This window comes from Carcharodon carcharias, chromosome 26, assembly GCF_017639515.1.
Source record: "Carcharodon carcharias isolate sCarCar2 chromosome 26, sCarCar2.pri, whole genome shotgun sequence".
NCBI classification, from domain to species: Eukaryota; Metazoa; Chordata; class Chondrichthyes; order Lamniformes; family Lamnidae; genus Carcharodon; species Carcharodon carcharias.
The window spans coordinates 20,639,642-20,662,230 of record NC_054492.1 but is presented as its reverse complement, the minus strand read 5'-3'; the positions used below and the strand labels follow the sequence as shown (position 1 = coordinate 20,662,230).

The window sequence follows — 22,589 nt, the reverse complement described above, 5'->3', positions numbered from 1 at the left end:
AATTAGGGCATAATGGTTTCTGCTCACCATTGTTTTTTTGTGGCTGTCTGGTATGCCAGAACCACCGCAGAATGGTTTTAAATGTGATTTTCTGCTGTATTTTTTTCACTTACAAGTGTGTATGTAAATGTATGTTTGAAAAAGTACTTGAACAGCAGCGAGATTAGATTGGATTAATACTGAGCATATATTGGAAGATGTGATTTCTAGTCAAACCTATTATCGTTCTTTAGCTTCTAAGGTTGCCTGTAGTTGTCTATCTTAAAGATGGAGAAGTTTGCCATAGAAAAGAGCGTGGCTTTCCATCCTTCCCAACCTGGGCGAAAATTAGTGGCATTTAACCAGGAAAATATAGATAACCAGATGGGATGGTGTTTAACTGACACTGATAATTTTGGTTTTGGATTCCTTAATGTTGGCATCAGAACAAGAAATTATGCTGATTTGCATTAATTATTGATGCCCACATCTGTGAGTCCCTATTTGAACAGAACTAAAGTTGTGGTTTTCTGAAAGAAGGAAAATCTGAGATGAATATCAACCACGTAGCTAATGGTGGTGACTTTTTACATTCAAAATATTTTCCCCTGCTTTTGGCTTCCCCATTTAATAAATGGAACCCAGGAATTAAAGAAGTTAAAATGGCTGCTCTTGAGGATATTTTGTATTAGAAATGAAAAAAAGACTTATTCTAAGAACTGTGTGGCTTTATTCCAGTATATGGCTGTGCAGTTTTCACATACAAAATTACCTGTAAATTTTCCTTAGCATAAATGAGAAATAGCTCCAAAAAAATGTTCTCATTATATTTAAGCCAAAAAGCTGGATTGGCTAGAAGTTTTTGCTGTGATACTTCTACAGGAGGTATTTAATTGGAGTGAGGTAAAATTGTACCACGCACATCAACTGACACTGGAATTTCCTCGATCCTAATATTGAAGTATATGCTAGTTTCCACACCAATCATGTTGACAGCAGCTGATGCAGAAACTTGAGGTTCTCGTGTGCATATATCAGTGTGCCAGTTTTTATATCGGGCCCCGAGGAAAGGGTGGATCATGTGCTATCTTTCTTCTTTAAGTCCCTCCTTATCTAATTGATGTTATGAAATTTAAAATATGAATCCATCAAATTATTTATGTACATTAAGAAAATGCAGTTGTGGAAGCTTTTCTTTTTTTTAAAGTAACAGGCTATGATGCATTAAAAAAGCATTTAAAGATATAGAAAATACTGACTTCAGTAAAAGTAAATGAAAGATCACAAAAAAATGCTATAATGCCAGAAATAGAGGACTTTGGTCTTGCTGCTTTTAAATTTTGGATGTCAATTTATGCCTGTTCAGAATGAGCTTTTGCTTGGGGGAAGAGCTATGTTAATGAGCTAAGTGGATTTCAGCAGTTGTATCAGGAGTAGTGCTATTGATTGAGGAAATTTGTGCGTAGAGGTTCCGGTGTAAAATATGCAGAAATTTCCTTGGAAAACACAAAGCTGTTGTTGCCGTTGATGCGTCTAATGCTGTTGGTGCATTTGATGTCATTGTATATGGATTTGGGAATCCAGACAAGTTGGCTGAAAGAATATTAGAACTAGGAATAGGCCATTTAATCCCTTGAGCTGGTTCACCATTCAGCAAGATTATGGATGATCGGCAACCTAACTCCATATACCTGCCTTTGGCCCAATATGCTTAATACCTCTTGCTAACAAAAATATACCTTTGGATAACAAAAATAATTGGGGAACATTTATATATCATTGAACATGGGACTGATTCCTGCTAAAACGAAATGTGCTTTTGATATGCTGATTTTGATTGAATGTTGAGGCTGTGGGGTATGCTCTACATGTTTGATACTATGTTTGATCTCCAATTATCACAAACATTTCAGACTGAGGCTAATATCCCAATGTGTCTCTTGAAAGCATTGTTTGACTGGTTATGAAAAGTACAGCATCTCATGATTTTTGTTCTGTATCTTAAAAGGATCTTGCAAAAAGTTAGTTAAGGTATTCTGGCACAGATTAGAGAATCAGGGCTCGCTTCCTGCCAAAAGAGGGCCAGGGATAGTTGACTTCATGGTTGTTTGGCACAGGAACGAAGCTGTCATTTTCAAGATATAATTATGATGAAAGATGGCTCAGGATGACAATGTTATTGTTTTGATATATGTAGTGTGAAGGATTTTTAAACATTGTACACCGTTTTGCGCTGAATATCTTCCACATTAAAATAAATTGCCTAATAGTTTGAAGCTGGACTCTTGATCTGAGAGAATGTATATTCAACTTGCCTTTTGAAGAGAGGAGAATCAGTTTGTGGCATAATATACAGTCTAGTGGTAAGGGATTTGTGGGTTTCCTCATCAATTACCTAGATATAGGGCAGACAAAGGCACACACTGGATTGTAGGGACCATGAAATCCACTTAGGAAGAGGTCAGTGATCCTGAACCCAAGTAAAATAGCTCGTGTAAAATGCAAGGCCATAATGTGCACATCTTCAAATTGATCTCTGAATGGAGAGTTACAAACTGTATCCCTAATGATACCAGTATTATTTTTAAATGATTAAAGTGGTACTTGTTAACTGGTGATCTCCTTTGCTTAGGGTTCTGATGTGGAGGTACTCAGTTCGGACAAAGGAGAGGCTGAAGGCACATCACACTCTTTACCAGATCAACAATTTGACAAACCTTTTGAATTGCAAGGTAAGCAACATAGCTAAGTGGAAATATCTAGACACGTTCCTATTTTTAATTTTCTGCTACAAAAGAGACACATATAAATAAGTACATTCAAAATCACTATTTTGTTTCCAATTTTGCCCTTTCCTCTCCTGCTGGGATATAGTTCCATGAGCACTGGATACCCATCAGTAGCTTGCGCAGGTGGCTGTCATTCATGTGTAAGCCTTGATAGATGATGTCTGCGTATGGAGAGGAGCAATTCATTGTGCCCAAGTTCATTCTTTTCTGGCATCTACCGTCCGCTTTTCCTGTAAAGTTCTGTTGCTTGAGATCAGGAGTGGGGAACCCTGGCTGTTTTTTACCTTTTTAAGCAATAGGCAGTTTTGTTTCTCCATCTCACACTCTGGTTGACATCTGCTAACAGTAAAGAATGTGAAGTAACTCTGGGACTTTTCTGGTGCTTATGGCGCAGCTGTTCACTGGATAAACTTTCTGTCACATGGGGATAGCAGGATCATTATCAAACTTTTGCCAAAAGGGGAAATTTACTACTATGGTATAAATTGAGTTATGAGTTAAGTTTTGAAGTTTTTAGTTCCTTCATTTTTTTGTGTCAGTAGATAATCAGCTTCTTTGTGAATCTTATTAGGCAAAATTACATCTTTAAAAATTTTAAGTGGAAAAACTGTTTGGTAATACCGTGGTCTACATTTTAGACATTACATGGAATTTTGTGCTGGGAAATGTAGGATGCTGTAGTGTAGATTTCATTTTTCTTAGTTTGAACAGAGTCATTAATCTACCTGCTCACTCTCCCTGTTTTCTAGGTTGAAAAAAATTGTATAAGTAAAAACCTTGTTTAGTTTTACTGCATGTTGATTAATTCCTGTGAAGTGCAGGCCAATAAATGCCTCTCCTGTAGTCAGATGGATTTCAAATGGGGAGGGGATTCATTGGGTCTTAGGAATTACCTGGGGATGTAATCCATCTAGCTTAGTTTCCACTGTCTGCTAGTAAATTTTGAGACCTGAACAGACAGTTTTAGGAAAAAGCACTAGTAGCAAAGAAGCAACCAGCTAGTGAACAACTATCTTTACTGCAAAGTGATGTATTTAGGAGTTTAAGGCTCACAGTGCTATTGCCCCAAGGTGATTTAAATGGAAGGAGGGTATCATTCAAATTGTTTACAGCCATATTTCCCACCAGCCATGCTCAAGGTTCCATTAGTAATGGTGTCAGCCTTGGCTTGGTGGTCTCACTCTTCTCTCCTTTGAGTCGCCAGGCCATTGTGCTATGATTCCTATAGAGACCGATACTGTTTAAAAATAAATTCCACTTCCAGTAATAGAAGCCCTTAGCTTGGGTGGAGGGATCTAGAACCAGGAGACACAGCCTCAGAATAAGGAGCAGGCCATTAAGGACCGAGGTGAGGAGGAATTTCTTCACTCAGAGGGTGCCCCAGAGGGTTGTGGAAACTCAGTCATCGAGTATGTTCAAGACTCCAATCAACAGATTTGATTTCTACATGCTACAAACATCAAGAAATATGGGGATAGTGCAGGAAAATGGTGTTGAAGTAGATCAACTATGATGTCATTGAATGGTGGAGTGGGTCCGAAGGGCTGAATGGCCTACTCTTGCTCCTATTTCTTACTGTAATAAATGATTAAAAACACTAGTAACTAAACAATATTTTGTAAGCAACTTATGCTTTAAAGTACAGAAAGGAACATACTACTTTTATACTTTTCACACATTTCATGCTCCATGGAATTGCAATCCTTTGTAGCAAACAGTCCACAGTGGCTCCCAGCTTGTAGTGGGTTCACGTTTCCTTGTTTTGACGAATAGTAGTGTCACTTGACCATTTCCTGGCACTTCCCTTGGTTTTAGGAGAGTTTCCCAAATCTACTACCAATAGAAAAGCCCGCTCTAATAATTCTTCTTTACCCCTCCCTTCCCCAAATCCCACTGCCCCAGCCATGCTAGGATGAATCTCCTGGATTCCTTACATTGTTGCAGAATGTGCCTCTGCGAGCAGAGATTGTTGTAAAAATTTATGGTTTGTGTTTTAAAATACAACTTTTTATTTTAGGAATAAATGGGACATCTGATTGAGAAACTGGTAAAAGCAACTCCATAAATGCAACTCTCATACAAGTCTAGGTTTATTACAAAGTCAGAGTTGATAGTGAAAAAATTTGAACAATGAATGATCCAGATGGAGAAAGGGTTGTAAAATTCCATTAGCAATACATATTATTCATTCGGGTTGCAGAATCAAGGAGTTGTGTTGAAGTTAAAATAATTTGTTTGCATTTCTGTTTAAACTATTGCAAAGCATGCAAGTTGCCATAGAGATAGTGATTCAGGATGGAGCCTTGGTTAGAAATTTCTTTAATTTATCTATGTATGTTTGCTGACAGAAGCAAGCAGTTCAGTTTGGGGAACAGACAGAGGCAGTTGTAACTTTGCTTTGGTGTAGACTCTGCATCTCACTGGATTGTGAGAGTCAACAGGACATGATAGTCAGTTAGGCCTTCAAGCAGAGAAACTACTAACTTAATTGTTTACCATGTGGAATGTGAGTAGGGTTCTATCTCAGTTTGGATCTTGTGAGGGAAAAGCAGCTGGAAGATTCACTGTAGCTTGCAGCTAGTGCAAGAGATCTACAGTGGCCCTCACAGAGCCTTGTGGCAGAAAGAAGTCAGCAGAGTTAGCTTGGAAAGCTTTGGGAAGGCAGTTGCATATCTGCCAGCAACCTTAACAAGGAGTTGAGATATCCACAGTTGTGAGGCCTGTAGAGAAAAAGTGGAGGACCGCGTGACCAAAAAGCTAATGGAAGGACCTCCATAGAAACTTACCTCAGAAGATATCTAGAACATGGAAGAGAATTCGTGAATTCTGGAGAACTCTAGCATACCTTTGGGATGGCCCCAAAGAAACTTAATGAACCTTCAAGATTTTGTAAGATAAAAGGGAACTCTTAGGGGAAAGTAACAGGTAGAAGTAGTTTATAGCACATGTCTTTGTAAACGATATTGTTTGCTTTGTTCAAATATTTTTGTACACAATAAAGTTTGTTTTTGTATTAAAAACATGAAATTTTGTGACATAGCTCTGTAAGTTAATTATGGAGTGTTTGGCTTTCTTTTTAAATGTTAACAGCCCTTAACAGATGGTAACAAGATTGTCTCCCTCCCACAGCTCGCAGGGAGCCTGCAGCCTCTTCTCTCTGCTGACCGCACCAAATGGTTTTCTTTTCCTCCCCATCTTTTCCCTTCTGCCCCAAAAGCTTGGACTGGCAAGTCTATTTACTGTTAGCACAACTGTCTTTGCCCTTTGTTTCCAGGGATGAGAACTTTGCACCATGCTTAGCAAGCCCCTTGACTTAGCCAGGCTTTTGTCAGGCAAGATTCTGAATAGTCACATGACCCTCTTCATTTTAAGTTAAATTTAAAGACACAGTCCAAAACATATTCATTTTATAAACCTCACAATTGTAACAATTGGTTCAAGTCTCATTTAAGGAATTAGGCACATAATCCAGGCTGACACTTACTTTAAGTTTTAAACGAATGCTGCATTATTGGAGGTGACATCTTTCAGATGAATCGTTAAACTAAGGCCCCATTTGCAGGCTCAGTTGGGCATAAAGATCCAATGGTGCTATTCATTGACGAGCGTGGAATTTTCCTGGTGTCCTGACCAATACTTGCACATCAACCAACATTACTAAAACAAAATATTTAATCATTTATCTTAAAGATTCTGTGAATTCCTGCTGTTTGTGTTTTCCTACATTACAATAGTAACTGCACCCTAAAAGTGCTTCATTAAATGTGAAAAAGCTTGGTGTGTTCTGAGGTCCTGAAAGAGGCTATATAAATGCAAGTTCTTTCTCGCTTTCTCCTTTCGTTTGATCCTTTTTTTATTCTTTCATTGGATGTGGGCATCACTGGCTAGGCCAACATTTATTGCCCATCCTTAATTACCATTGAGATGGTGGTGGTGAGCCACCACCTTGAACGGCTGCAGTCCATGCAGTGTTGGTACACCCGCAGTGCTGTTAGGGAGTTTGTTCCAGGATTTTGACTCAGTGACAGTGAAGGAACAGTGATTATAGTTCAAAGTCAGGATGGGTTGGAGGGAAACTTGCAGATGATGGTGACCCCATGCATCTGCTGCCCTTGTCCTTCTTGGTGGTAGAGGTCGCAGGTTGGAAGGTGCTGTTGAAGAAGCCTTGGTGAGTGGCTGCAGCGCATCTTGTGGATGGTACACACTTCTGCCACTGTGTGCCGGTGATGGAGGGAATAAATGTTTTTTGTGGCGGATGGGGTGCCAATCAAGTGGGCTGCTTTGTCTTGTCAAACTATGTATTACCATTGGTTTTGGGTTCTGTCATTCTTAATGAAACACATGATATGTTGCATTTGAAAGAGAGAGGGCTTTGTTCCAAGGGATTACACTGCATTGTTGTGGCCAGAGCTTTTTAATTTCAACTGCTTATCTTGTTTATCCTAGCAAACAGGAAGCTCCCCTATGCTGAGTTCCAAATATTGGCCATGTTAAGCAGAAGAACGGTACCTCTTCAAGTTTATTGCTTTCCTATGAATGAGCCTCTCACTGGTTGGGAGCAAGCCAATCGCAGTACCTTACTTTCTAAGGGGAGAGAGACTTACTACTGGGGAGAAAAAATCGCTAGAAGCTACAAGACACTAGCAATTTTAATTGAAAAATGTATAATAACACAAAATTTGAGGTTAAGTTTTGCCACAGGGAAAGTTTTTGTTATTAATATAATTTTAGTTGGCAGCATTCTTATTGAATAAAATCCTCACAATAAAAGTTTCTAGTGATTTGATTTTCAATTAATCAAATTTTCCTATGTGTGATTTAATTCAATCCCTAATACGTTTCCTATGATATAGCATTATCAAGGGATTATAATCAGCTTCTACATTTTCATTATATTTGAATATTAAATTATAATTTGCAATAATCTGATTTGAATAGTTTAAATATTGATTATATTGATTATTTTATAAATGGAAATGTTGCATTGCATTCTTTGGTTTCTGCTATTTACCCTGCAATGTGAAGTTTTTTTTAAGAACTGTGGTCAACCCTGGCCTTTGTAGAAAAGGGACAGACATTTGTCTCCTGGGATTTTCACTGTGCCAACTACTTGACTTTATGTTTTAGAATAATTTGTTGCACTTGTTACATTTAATAAAAGTTTGAAACACTTTATTCACCATAATTTGCTTTTCACCAGATGAAACTGGACACACAGAACTGCCAATAGAAACTCTCAGCTCCTCAGTTACATTAGCGGAAAAGGAATTACTCTCCGAGGTGAGATTACAGTGGAATCATCTTCTGTTATAAACACAGACACAATATTCAGTTAGTCAGGTGATAACACATTGTAGCTTTTGGGTGAAGTATAATAAATTTAAAGAACAAAACTGAAACTCATCAACAATTTGCAGGATATTGCCATTACTTTGTCTATAAAATGATTTAATAATAGTAGAATTCACAAGAATTCTGATTAAAGTGATTATTTGGATTACTAATTAATATTTAGGAATTGATCACATTGTGTTGCACATAATCTTTAATGGTACATAACTGTTTTTAACAGAAGTTATACTGCATGCATACCTATGGGAATGATCTAAGATACAAGCACTTGAAAAAAATCTAGAGTATGGAAGGATAAAAAAGAACTAAAAACATAGCACTGACTTTTCATCGTCATGTGAGGTCTGCACAGTAGGGCTCAGGAGTGCAGAGTACCTGAATAGTATAAGAATCCTGGGGGTATGTCACAGTACTGCTTAAGCTAATTGGCCCTACCCTCAATCACACAGAAGGTTAGAGTGGAATATGGCTTGCTTGCATTTGTTTCTCTCTCTCTCATTCCACTCGAGCTCTAAGTACTTCTACAAACTTCATCTCTTTCCTGAATCTTGTAATGAAATCAAGACATTGCATCATCTCTACTCCAATTCAGCCTTTCCCAAGCCAATGGAACTTATTACATGTCCTGTTATTCAACGTTTTATAGGATCTAATCACTAGTTTTTGATTTACTGTATTGTTTCCTTTATTGTTTTATAATTAGTGGTCTCCTATGCACTTGACAGTTTGGGAATAGACAGAAGATCTTTCAGAAATCAAAAGCTTTGTATTACTGCAACTCAAACTATTAAAAAGTGATGAAAATCATGTTGCCAGAAGTGTTCTACCAAATGTAGCTTTAAATACCTGACATGGGTGTAAGATAGATGCTGCTTGGCTGATTTACTGGAATAGGTTGTTGCTGATGCTGATTTTTTTAAATGAAAAGTTAACAAAAGATTCCTGTTTGCTTGTTTCAGGCACCGAAAGAAAAATTGGCTGATGACAGTACTTTTGTTGGTGCAACTAGTGATGATTCAGATATTGTTACCCTTGAGCCACCACCTGTGGAAGATCTTCAAGCTGTCCAGGAGGAACCTGAAGTTGCAGCAGAAGAGCAGACAAATGATGACGAATTGAACCTAGGCTCGTCTTCCAGTAGCCAGTATACCTTTGCCCCACCAGAAAATGGTAAGGTCAGGTCATTTAGGGTATAACTGTGTACAGGCTAACTATTTTGACTGCAGTAATTTAATTCTGTATTGTAGATGTTTAGTTAAATGTGAACTAAACACTAGTATTTAGTATCAACTAGTTATTTTTGTTCAGCTGTTGGAATACTATTGAGGTTAAAAGTTAATCGTTTTATTATCCCAATAGAAGTTACTATTGTTCTTCAATGTTCAGGTGAATGATTTTCTGTTTGCTTACATCAGACTTTTTTGATGCCTACTTAATAATATAGCTGCCTTAGTCTGCATTCTGCACTGCTAGGTTATTGAATTTACAGCCTTCATGATATTAAATTATGAGTAACAAGAGTAACAAATACTTGAAAATACATTTATAACACATTAAAAGAAAGTTAACTGAACCTCAAGTAAACTTCTGTATTTTGTATGTACATTAATTGCCTTTTCTAGCTGTATGTGACATTCTTGCCATGCTTCACCCACAGAGTTCAATGCAGATTTTTGTTTCTTCTATTTTTCGGGGTCTCCATCTCCCACAGCATTCTTGCCTCTGTTGACTTGCTCGTTAATTCCTTTGGTTATGCCCTTGATGCTTGTGCTCCCACCAAGTCATCCATTGTCTTCCACACCTCTAGTTCCCCTAGTAGAGTTCCCAGCTTACATTCAAAAGTCTGAGGGTTGCACTTGAATTTGCCTAATGCTGCACCAAAGTTGGGCTTCTATATTTTTATTGTGATCTCTTAGTTATTAAAGTAACAGAGCTTCACAATCTTCCCAAATAAAATTTGGTTAATAATCACACTTCCTTTTTTAAAAATGCAATTAATGTGTGGTCCACACATCAGGAAGGTGAGGTAAATGTTTTGGGGGGAAAAAATGGGTGAAATGAAGCATTCAGGAACAACTGTGGAAGATTCTAGAACATGTAAAAGAATTGTGCAGTTGAAAGAGCATCTGTCTGGCAGTCTGATTTTCCCAAGTGGTGTGATCAAACTGAACCAGTCGGCTTTATTTATGCAGGGTGACTAATAGTGATTCATAGGACTGTTGTTTATACATCTTTTTTTAACTGAGCCCAATGCAATTAATTTAGTATTCTAACCTGCAAAAGCTTTACATTTTATTTAAACCTAACTATCTAAAATTATCAATGATTTTTAGCTGTACTGTGAATAATTGAAAAAAGCATGTTATGCAAGGAATGAGATTTTCTCATAACTTGTTCAGACTTGCCTCAGAAACTTGTATGTGGGTCAGTATATTTGTTTGTGAATTAGTGACTTCATGCTTATCAAGGTAGGAAATATTTGTACCAGAAGTGGAAGTTTTTGCAATTGCTCAACAATAAGTACACCTTAATAGCATGGTCTGGTTGCAGAGTAAAACTCCTGCCCTGGCCCAACAATAGTCTTTTTAACTCCAATTTCAGAAGATTACTACCTTCTGAAAAGGGTAATCATCAATTTCATATGTTGGGCGTGTTGCACATTGTGCCTAATCAATGATGTGGACAGAATTTAATGTCCTCAACCATGGTGAGTTTAGTGGTGCATGAATGGCATCCCCGTCCCATAGTTATTGATGCCCTTAAGTGAGCAATTAATGCCCCTCTCAAGGGCATCATCCCACTGCTACTGGTATTCACCCATTGGCAGGTGGTGCACTTGCCATGCGAGAAGCCCAAAAAGTAAGCCCTGTTTGGGTTGCTTGTGGGCTTCGAGGATGGGGTCCCTTGTTGTCAGGCATTCAGTGCCTGATTGAGGGATCCAGCATCAGGAAGGGAGGGCCCACTGAGAGCCACCTCTTTCCCTTGCTGCCTTCCCCACCCTGCCATCACTCACCTGTGGCATGGAATTCAGCAATGATAATAGGCCTTGGGTGGGTGTTGCTGTTCAATAGAGGTGCTGGCCCCTAATTGGCTGACAGCTCGCAGCGGGCAGGACTTATACCCCAGGGTCCCTGATCTCGGGGAAGGCCCACCGCTGTCCAATTAAGTGCCTGACCCACCCACCCCCACCTCCATTAAACACCACTCCATTAATTTCGCAACAAAATTCTATTTAGAACCAATTGAGATCATTTCATTCTGAGTCTTTAAGAGGTAAAATGATGACAGCAGCAAACTATATTAGTGCATTTCAAATCAGTGATTTGCTAACCATTCCAGAACTTTGCAAACATTTACAAGGTCACTATTTGTTCCAAGTTTGTTCAAAAGTAGTCAGTAGGAGACACGTTTCATTTTAAAAACCATGATGTTTTTAAAACAGAAAACTTAATTATGTCACTGTCCAGTGTTTAATCCTTTAATTTATGTTCAGTTTTCCATTTATGTGCTCAACCCAATTAAATCAGTTGTAGATTCTTCAAGCTTGATTTTTATCAATACCTACATAACAGTAATTACACTTCAAAATGCAATTGATTGAATATATATGAGAAAAGGAGCAGGAGTAGGCCATATGTCCCCTCAAGCTTTCTCTGTCATATAATAAGATCGAGGCTGATCCTCGATCTCAACTCCACTTGCTTACCTGATCCCCATTTCCCTTACAATCCAAAAATCTGTCACTCTCAACCCTGAACATACTTAATGACTAAGCTTTCTCAGCTCTATAAGGTAGCTCCAAAGCCTCATGACCCTTTGAGTGAAGTAATTTATTTTCATGTCAACACTAAATGGCTGACCTCTTCTCCTGTGTACTTTAGGACATCATGTTTATAAACTATAAATGTATTTTTTTTTCTTGCTTCCAAAATATTTGTATAATTTCTGCCAAAGCCAAAACCAACGTGTTAAGTTATTGTCTCAAACTCTGGGTGCCCATTCCCGATTCAGTTCCTTCCAACTCCTCCTTTCAGGCTGAATCTAGCAGTCTGTATCCTCAATGCTGTGCTCAATCCTGAGCCAAGCTTCAAACTCCAAATCTTGTCCATTATTAAGACCACTCATAAATACCTTTGAAACATTATTTACCACTCTTTCATTCAACCTCCCTCCCCCTACCTCTGGAATACATATCCATGACTTTGTGACCTCCAGGCCTGACTTTTCCAACAGGGAAAGCTTCTAAGAATCTTCTAGCCTACACAAAGCCCCAACTTATTCAGAACTTAACTGTCACATCTTATCTGACCCATCAGCTCAGTTCTCATGAACTCATAAACCCCAATGAACTCATTTCCACACATTGCCCTTGTGTACAGACCCATTTGTGAACTTTCCTCATCCACCAGCTCTGAGTCCCATTTTGCAATCTGCCCTGTTACGAATCTAAATCAATGTGAATGTTTCCTCCAGTGGCCCATCTGTGTGGCAGACACTTTTGCTGTCATGCCCTGCACTCTGGAATTCAATTTCTTAATCAATTCACCTTGTGGCATCTCTATCTGCCTTCAAATGCTCCTTTGAAAACCTACCTTTTTGAATATTCCTTTGACCACTTCCTCTACCCTGCTCAATGTCTACTACCCCAGGCTTTGTGAAGTGGGCTAGTTTGTTACTTACAAGATGTTAGGAATATAAGCTCTTAACTGAACTGAACAGGGTTATGTTTTCTTTTCCCTCTTCAGTATTGAGTAAAAGCTTGGAAAGGGGAAGAACAATCCACTGGGGGAAGGAAGTTCTTTATCTTGGCCAGCTTGACTATATTGCTTAAAAGATTAATGTGTTAACTTGTTTGTCTTCCTTGTCCAATTTTGAAATGAGCCGCACAGTGCAAATAATATTTTGTTTTTTGCATTTGATATTTCAGTGTGTGTGTTTGACTTACTTCAGTTTTGAAGAAAATGGATCAGGTGTCATAGAGTCATAAAATACAGCACAGAAGGCCATTTGGCCTGTGGTATCCTTGCCAGTTCTCTGCAAGTGCAAGTCACTTAGACTCACTCCCCCTTCCTTATCCCTGTAGCCGTGCAAATTGTTTCTGTTCAAATAATTGTCCAATTCTCTTTTGAGCCTCAATAGAGTCTGCCTCCACCGCATTCTCAGACAGTTCATTCCAGATTCTAACTGCTCGCTGCATTGAAAAAATTTTCCTCATGTCACTGTTGCTTCTTTTGCCAAACACCTTAAATCAATGCCCTCTGGTTCTTGACACTTCTGCCAATAGGAACAGTTCCTCCCTATCTATTCTGCCTAGACCCCTCATGATTTTGAACACCTCTATCAAATTCCATCTTAATCTTTTCTTCTCTCGGGAGAACAGCTTCAGCTTCTCCATTCTAGATTGTTTTCTGAGTAACAGCTTTGTATAAACCCTGTTTGGTTCATTGCGGAGAAGGTCCTGAGCAGCCACATCCAACCTAGTTGCTAGGATCTTGGCTAATATTTCATAGTCAGCATTGAGCAGGGATAGGAGTCAACAAGCACAGCCTTTTTCCTTTACAGAGCTTTATAAATGATCCCACTGTCCCATGTAATAAATTAGTAATAACCACAGGTAGACTTTATTGCATTGATGCTTATTGTACAGTGTCCTATATAATCTTTATCATAACTTTTTCAGTATCTGCGATTGAAGGTAGCAGAGAGGAATCAAGTAGTGATGAAACCAGTGGTAGATCCAGCCCCACACTGCGAAGACGACGTATTAGGAAAAAAACAATGTCTTCTTCTGAAACTGAGAATAAACCTGGTGAGGATGTGGTGGATGGTGAACAGCAGCAACAGCATCGGTTCAATACCACTTTGAATAAATGCATTTTACTTGCACTGGTTATCGCTTTCAGCATGGGATTCGGACACTTCTATGGTAAGCTTAACAGAATCAACTTATGTGTATTTAGCCCCTTTGCCATAGTTAATGTTCCATAGTGTGCCACAGAAGAGAAAAGGAAGAGGAGAAGAATATTTTGTTGTACTGGAGAATTAGAGGCAAAGATCGAAGATAGAAATTTTGAGAAGCGTTTGAAAGTGGGGAGAAAAGTAGCAACATGACAGCTTAAGGCTCTAGTATCTAGTATATAGAATACTGGAGTTGAGAGAAGGGAGAACACATAGAAGGGACAACTCAGTGAGATAACTAAGTTGTGCTGCAACATTGGATAGTGCAGTCTTGTGGTTACACCAGTTTGACTTCTTCCTTTTTATTAACTTTGACATCACCAACTGAAACAAGACAAGTTTCTTCAAATCTGCAGCTTGTGCAGAGTCATCTGCTGAGTCTCCATTTTCCTGTCAATCTTGAAGGTATGTGAGCTTAACAAACAAAAAGGAACAACAAAAGCTTAGGGGAAAGAAAGGAAATAATAAGCCATTGATGTTTACAAACGTACCATGGAGTGCAATGATAAAAACAAAAAACTGCGGATGCTGGAAATCCAAAACAAAAACAGAATTACCTGGAAAAACTCAGCAGGTCTGGCAGCATCGGCGGAGAAGAAAAGAGTTGACGTTTCGAGTCCTCATGACCCTTCAACAGAACTGTTCTGTTGAAGGGTCATGAGGACTCGAAACGTCAACTCTTTTCTTCTCCGCCGATGCTGCCAGACCTGCTGAGTTTTTCCAGGTAATTCTGTTTTTGTCATGGAGTGCAATGTTTGGTCAGGGTAGGTGGGAGGTGGTCTTATCAGCTTGAAAGAACTTTTGCTACATCTTTGTCATTGTTGGAGGCCAGAATTTGGAGGAATGATTATTTTTAAATCTTGAATAGTTGTAATTTTATTGGAAATTGCAATCTTGAGAATTTTCCTCCCAAAATACTGTAAGTTGAGCAATAAACAGAATTTAAAAATCTTCTGTATCAGTAGTTGAATATAGTTGATGCAGCTGGGAGCATTGAACCAGGTATAGAGATGCCATATTTTACTGTTTCCAGGTCCTGGGAAGCTAGTCAGTAGTGTAAACTGTTTTGCTTGGCAGAACAGAACTTGAGTATTACTGAAAAAAGACATGCTGTAAAAGCTTTTCATTGGCATTCATCAGGACAGACACAAGAGTACCAAATTTCAAAGAGAGCAACAAGTGCAAGCCAAAAAACCTCACTAGCATGTCATTCTTTTCGGCAATACTCAAGTATACTCTTACTTATTGTTTGCTAAATGTTAAAGTAGAAGATGGAAAAAGACACTGCTTTTTATTAAAAACATGCATATTCTGGCCGTTATAGTAGAGCAAACCTTTCAAAAATCTTTCCAGTCATGAATTGCACAAGGAAATGTAGTGTCACTTGCTCACTCGTCTGATTTTAGGGGACTGAGCTATTGCATCTTAGTTGTGCATTTTGCTTGTAATGGAGTTAGTTTAAAGGCCATTCTGATACGTTGTGTCATCTAAGTGCATTTTGGTTTATGGTTAGTTTTTTTTAATGTATTTTCAGGTGAATTTGAAGGTAAGAAAGGCAGTGAGTACAATACCAAAGTTATGAGAAATGTGTGGAAATATTTTATCAAATTTACATGCAATGGAGTGGTAACTAGAGTCTTGGAACCTTTCTTCATGCTGCAAGTTTTATTGCTCTAATGGGTTCCTTTTGATTTTTAAAAAAAATGTCAAGACACTTTTTTTTAAGTTTAAAAGAAAAATTAGTGACTTCTTTCAAAAGGAATGAACACCAGCAATGTCCCAGCTGCTTACATGTGTGCAACACAGAAGTGCATAACTCCTCTTCTTATTTTTGGATTTCAAGGGGATATTGCACCTAATATTGGACAGACATACTCAAGACTCTCCCACTGTTCTGATGGTCTCCAAAGATGTATGTGATTTTAAAGTAGCACCCTGCTCGATAGGGGAATGATGGTCTTCTACCTGACACCCTCACTCGAGCAAGCGAGACTACTAACTCGAGCGTGGGGTGGATCAGGTCTTCATTCCGTCACTTCACAGTACCACATGGCAGTGCCTCAAAGTGTATTCTGTAACTTGGTGGCCCTTTTCTTTGGAAGTTGTCATTTACCGTATTTGAAGAAGTTATGTACATAATCATCCACTGGAGCAAGTGGTAATACTTGCAGTAGCCAAGATGAGGTTTTTTTTTAATTTAGGATTTGAGTTGGTACTTGAAAGCATTATGGAGTGTATGCAGCATGTAAAATTTGATTTAATATTGGTTGGTTGTCCACGTACAGCAGCAAATACCCCTAACAATTTTTTCAAGTTTGGCTGGCTTAAAGCATGTACATTATTTATTGAGATTAATTAGTGTAATGTATACCATTAGTAATCTGTTCACTTTTTTCCTGTAGCATGCAAAAAAATCAAGTATCTTTTTATTGTAATTTGAATGTATTTGATATAGAAAAATATTATTTTCTTTGAACATCAGTGCATGAACTTTCAGTAAAATAAGTGCTGCTGTGAAGATCTGTAAATTTATTATGCATGGTTTTCTTCACGAAGTGATGGAAGTAGCTTGTGAACTCATTTGCTTGTGATAATTCTTAACAAAAAAAGTGAAAATGAATGGGAAAATCTTGACAAACTAATATTAGAATGAGCTAATAATGTTCAAATCCACACTACTTTTTAACTTGAAAAATATTGTACATAATAAATTAAAGTGCCACTGTGTAACCATATAGTGATCTGCCTAATTCAGGTTTTATTTAGATTTTTTCAATTTTTATAATCTGCACATTCAATTAATTTTTTTACAATTGTAAATCAATGCATGTACTTAAAAATAGAGCAATTAAGATAAACCCTAAAGTGACTAATTGGATTGTAAGAACAGCTCTAGTTATTTTTAAAGATTAGTTAGATTTTTCAGTTGGTAAGATATTTTGTATCATATATGTTCTTGAAACTGGCACCCTTCCACATATCCACCATTTTTTAGTTTGAAGCACTGTTACTGCTTTTTTCCTAATTCAGAATTCCAAATACCCACCCAAAAGCCAATTTGAAACTAAAGCAATTGGCTGTTTTGTGGCCCCAAATACAACTAATACAAATAGGGTTTTACGTCTTTGAAATGATTATAGAAATCAAAAATAAAGGCAGCAAAATAAGAGTGGTAAGTCAAACCTGCACAAAGCTTTGTAAAATTTTCAAACTCAGGAATGGTTTAAAAAGTGACCAATATGCCAAGTTTTACAATGCTGCACTGACTGGCGTTCAGCTGCAATACACGTTTGAGCTTTGCACAGGGATGCAGTGTGAAGTTGCACTTGTGTAGTGGTAAATGAGACTATATTGCTACATTTTCAGCTGCCTGTCATATTGAACTGAGACAGTAAAATGTGTGTGCATGTATGTATGTGTGTGTGCACAGAGCTGATTGTAAACTTGGGCATGTAGTTGATTTTTTAAAAAATACTTGTATCAAGTCTCTGTTGAAATAAATTGTATTTGGGGTTGAGACTAACCTGCGAATTTAATACTTGATCCCCGTTTAGGAGACTTTCAAGATGGCAGCCAGTTGCCTCTGAAGAGGGGTGAGACGAAGCTCATTTGAAATAATGGGGAGTATGAGAGGGCCATCCTTGCTCTTGATAGCCCCCATTAAACTTATTTTTTAAAAATGCTTTAAATGTATAGTTTAAGTTTATACTTTAGAATTTCAGCAGTATAGAATGCACCTGGGGATTATTTGTCATTTGGAATGTTATATTCGTGCACATTTATACATTCTAACATTCGATCTTTCACTTGCACGTTTATTTTCTCCTTGGTGATGGGTATCTCTCCATAGTGTAGCTGTATTCATTTCATGTTTGTACTATAGCCCAGCAAATTGCATTAACTCTCTCATAATTCACGGCAGACCTCATATACACATTGGTTTGCACTTTTTAACTTTCTGTAATGTATGAAAAATGGGTCACTTTTTGATATGTGGACCATGCTTGCTAGAAGTTGACTTGAGGTTGCCCAGTTCATTATTGTATAGGAGCATTACAATTAATAGAGAGATGAGGCTTCTATGCTACCAGATCATGCATGAATAAAACTAATGTCTCATTGTGCTAACTGTTCCCTTTGTCCCACCAGTTTGTTTTAAAGTGCAGTCTAATGTGACTAGCAAGAAGCAGAATAATTGTAGTTCCCACAGCCATTGAGCAGTATTACTGAACTATTTCCAACAGAGGGCACTTTTTCTCAAAAAAAACATGAAAATTATTTAAAAAGTAATGCGCTTTCTAACATGGTATATTTCAGAGTAGTAGCAAATTAGAAAAATGAATCAATTTGATGTGTTTCAAATTAATTTATCTGCAATATTCCTAAATTACGTAGGCATTATTTACAGATTTCTGCTTTCTTGTTTTTTTTTTCGTTTTTTTCCCTCATGATCCTACCCAATGGCTGCTGGTTGCTCTGTTACCACAAATAAGTAGCCAATTTTACTGTATAATCCTGGATGGTGAGCATGGTCAGGTTTTTCAATGTGGGACCACAAAGCTAAGTCTGATCCTGTTCTCATCTGATATCCTTACACGTGCTCTTTCCAGCACAGTTTGCTGGGAAGAAATCGATAGCTGATCTATCTTTGCCAGTCTCTGAGCACTGAGGCCAGATCAAGCACTCCATCCTGACTGAGATTTGCTAACTCCATACACCAGAAATCACACCTGGGATCTTCTGGTCTATGTAGCTGAGCACTTCATTAGGTGGTGCCATTACCCACTAAGCATCAGCAGAACTGCCAGTCACAACTCTCTGATCCCAGTTGCAAGGAAGATTATTAACTTACTTGTCATTAGAATTCCTGAGTTACTTGTTTGACTTGTGGAAGTCACATTTCATTTAATAAGTGCATTTATTAGAGTAAAGGATTTTCCTCTCTAAATCTTCAAAGAGTATTACAAAACATTATCAGAAGTAGAAACCTAAATCATGGGGATGTGACTGAATAAAATTTCATATTCTGTTTTATGCTGTTCTTTAGAGATCAGTTTGGGCTTTAAATCCACAATGTGCATCTCAAATCAATATTACTTTTAATTAAATTAATTTTGGGTCAGCTTTTCTGATGGAGCCACTACATGTTATGACTCCCCTCTTATTTCTTGCCATATCCCACTCCCCAGCAACCCCCCGAATATGATTTGACTGCTTGTCTAGTGTGCAGCAGTTGCAAAAATTTATTTTTGTGTGTGTGTCTCGCAATGAGATGACAGTTTAGTTGAGACCAGTTCACTGAGGAATATTTTCCTCCAACTGCTAATATGAGTGAACCTCAGCTGTGCAGTATTTGTATTGAACTGGGGCTCCATATGTACACAATGTTAAATTGGTTGCTCGTTAGTTATTAACAAGATAACTTTTTTGGATGCTGGGGCAATTTGTTCAAAACTTGAGGCAAATGTTTTAAATAAATATGGGCACTGAGATATGTATGTAAAAATGATTACTGTTGCATGTTTCTGATGTCTTATCATGTTAAAATAGAATGCTTCAAATAATGAATTGCTTTTGAAACAAAGTAACTATCAGCAAACGTTTAAAAACAGGCCTCTTTTAGCAATACAAGAATGTTTAAAACACATACTGGCTACTTTAATAAACATAAAATAAAGATGCCATGCCAGGGCTAAGAACTATATAAAAGAAAGTTCAATACTTAAAAGAATGGAAGCAGGGATGGGGAAGTTGCCACCTGGGTATTATCTCATAGTGGCAGGAAAAAGGGGAAATGTGTTCTGCCTGCATATTGGTAGCAGAGGTGTGAATCTGGGTGGACTTGAAGAAATAAGGGAATCATTTGCATCAGGAAAAAATTACATAAAGCTATGCTTTTAAACAAAATGTAATTTTTTAATTGTCAGGCAAAAGCAGAACAAAATATTTATCTGATTTGCAGAAATCCTGAACCATTGACTTGCTAGTGGAGCTACAATGGAGAGGTTTGTGTTGGACTTTGCCCTGTGCAGTTGCTCATCTTTGGGAGGGAATAATTGAAGTGGAGCACACTCTTGCAATATAATACTGTACATAGCATAAAGAGAGAGAATTGGATAAAACAAGTGGGTAATCTCAAAGATAATTTAGTGCAATTTGAGTTTGTAACTTAATGTCTGCCAGCTCATTACTACTGGATTATTTTATTTTGTATCTGCAGTAGTAACAGTGAAGACTCGAAATTCTACTATTCTTGGGAAATCTATCTACATGCTGAATTCATCTAAATAATTATTTGTTACAATGCAACATGTATAATTTACTTCATTCTGTGCACATTCATGTTTTATTTGGAGATGATATTTATCATTGGGATTTGAAAGGAAGATAAGACAGTGAATGCAAGCTTAAATATAATTGTATAAAATTGCAGTGACCTGACGGGATAAACTACACCCAATAAGAGAACAACCACTGGATTTATATGAAAAAAAAACTTGGCAAAGATTTGTCCCTCAGTTTTATTTGTACCAATCATGTTACATTATTGAATTTATTTCACAAATCAGCATCATCATCATTTACGTGTGCTACTTGTGAATGATGGATCTTTCATTTTTATCAAGTAATCAGCCTTTAATGCAGTGATAAAGGAAAATCCAAAAGTCTGTCTTTTTGATAGTACCATGGTATGTTTTCTTTTGACTGATTGCAGGAACGACCCAAATACAGGAACAACAGAAAATGGTGAAGAAAATTCATGAAGATGAGTTGAATGATGTTAAAGATGATCTTTTTCAGTGTCAAAAGGATCAGGTAAGTAAATGCCAGAAAGTAATTACAGGCCTACAGGTATTAATGCTGTCCTGTGTTTAACCCTCACTCCAGCTGGAAAAAAATGAAATCTTCATTACAATAAAGCCTCAATAAAACAGCAAAATATTGATGCTCTGTTTTAGTTGAATGAGTATTTTATACCGTTTGTCAAGAAGTAGATTGTTTGGTGCAATAGTTGTGGTTTAGGTGGAGAATAACACTCTGATGCTCTGCAGTTTCAGATATTACTACTTAGTAAGAATAAAAAGTGCTTTGCATTGTTACATGGCTTCACTGTTGCTCAATATTCAGAAAGGTGTCAGAATGTGTTTTGGCAATAAGATTCACAAGCAGAGCCATTGAAAAATTGTGGCAAAAAATTGCAAGGATTTTCATTCATTTTTCACATGCGGAATAATGTCCAGCGGTGTGGGTACTCTCTTCCCCTGTTCCCGACTCTTAAATTATTTTATTAATCCCCCTCCCTTCCTAGCTAGATCATGTAGCCAAATTTTTCATCTACTCATCCACAGTTCATGCCAGTACAGCACTCCACTGCCTGCATCAGTTCATTTTGGCGCTCTTCTTTTCATCTCCTCCCCACTGCCCCAATTTATATTGGCATCTTTCTCCCAGCTCTCGCTTTTTGATTCTGGCAATTTTGCATTTTTCCTCAGTTCATGCTTGTACTCTTCCTTTCGCATTCTCACTCCTCTAGCCATAAAACTATCGAGGTCAGAAATTCCTGCCCAAAGAATACAGTATAGATTGCATTAGGGAGTGGAGCAACAATATTTTATTGCAGATTCCGTGATTTAAAAACAAAGCCATCGCTTTATAGTGGCCTTGCTAAGAAATTATATGAAGCAGTGTTGCCTAATTCCATTTGGCTTCTTCTATATCAAAACAAAGTTGATCTTCAGCAGGATTTGATTTTAGCAATTTCTGCAGATATTTTTCTGTCCAGAACAAAGCATACATTCTGCCACTTGATGGTGTACCACGCTGATCATATTACTTAAAATAACTTACCCTGAACTTCAAATAGCTGCTGACTCCAGCCATACCAATAAATTTAGTGAAGTAGCTGACTTAATACCTCACATGACCAGTTGGCCAACTCCAAAAAGCTAAAGTAACATTCCAGAATGTCTGGCGATTATTCCATCAGTACTGTCAGATCCTTTTGACTTTCCCAACTATCTGACTGATCAGTCAACTAAGTCTAGTTTGTACTGGTGCAAATTAGAATCAGCACTAGAGAGGAGATTCAACCAATAAAGAGGTACATCAATTTTATATGTTCTAGTCCCAAAAGCACTAAAGAACACAAATATCTTTACTATTTCTTCTCTGTGAGAAATGCTAAAAAAAATCTGCTACTTTTTTAAGAATGTGAGTGGATGTTCCATAAATTTTCTAAATAATTCATATTGGTTTTAGTGACATTTCTCGTTGGTTGTAATGGAGTCCAGCAATAACTAATAACAAATCATTTCAAAAAATTGCTGGACAGGATTTGCAGCAACAATAAATATAACTAGGAAGTAATTAAAGAGTAAATTTTTTTGGCAATGAGTACCAAATAATACAAAATTCTCTAGATTATTTAACATTTCTCAGTTCCTCCTATTGCAATGTTGCTCAGTGCCAAAGAGGGTCAAGTATTTTATCCTTAATGGTCATTAATTAAGA

At 37.5% G+C, this 22,589-nt stretch overlaps 1 protein-coding gene across 5 annotated transcripts in view; it reads left to right on the top strand.

Moving 5' to 3' along the window:
• Nucleotides 1-22,589, top strand: part of ccpg1 (cell cycle progression 1) — a 47,528-nt gene that overhangs the window by 6,522 nt on the left and 18,417 nt on the right. For 3 of the 5 annotated variants that reach the window (XM_041174691.1, XM_041174689.1, XM_041174694.1), the window contains exons 3-8: nt 2,612-2,711; nt 7,969-8,048; nt 9,080-9,290; nt 13,801-14,046; nt 17,633-17,671; nt 20,794-20,894. In XM_041174691.1, coding sequence (XP_041030625.1) covers nt 2,612-2,711; nt 7,969-8,048; nt 9,080-9,290; nt 13,801-14,046; nt 17,633-17,671; nt 20,794-20,894 — 777 coding nt within the window. The remainder of the gene's footprint in view (nt 1-2,611; nt 2,712-7,968; nt 8,049-9,079; nt 9,291-13,800; nt 14,047-17,632; nt 17,672-20,793; nt 20,895-22,589) is intronic. The other 2 variants (XM_041174693.1, XM_041174690.1) reach the window with 1 other exon arrangement.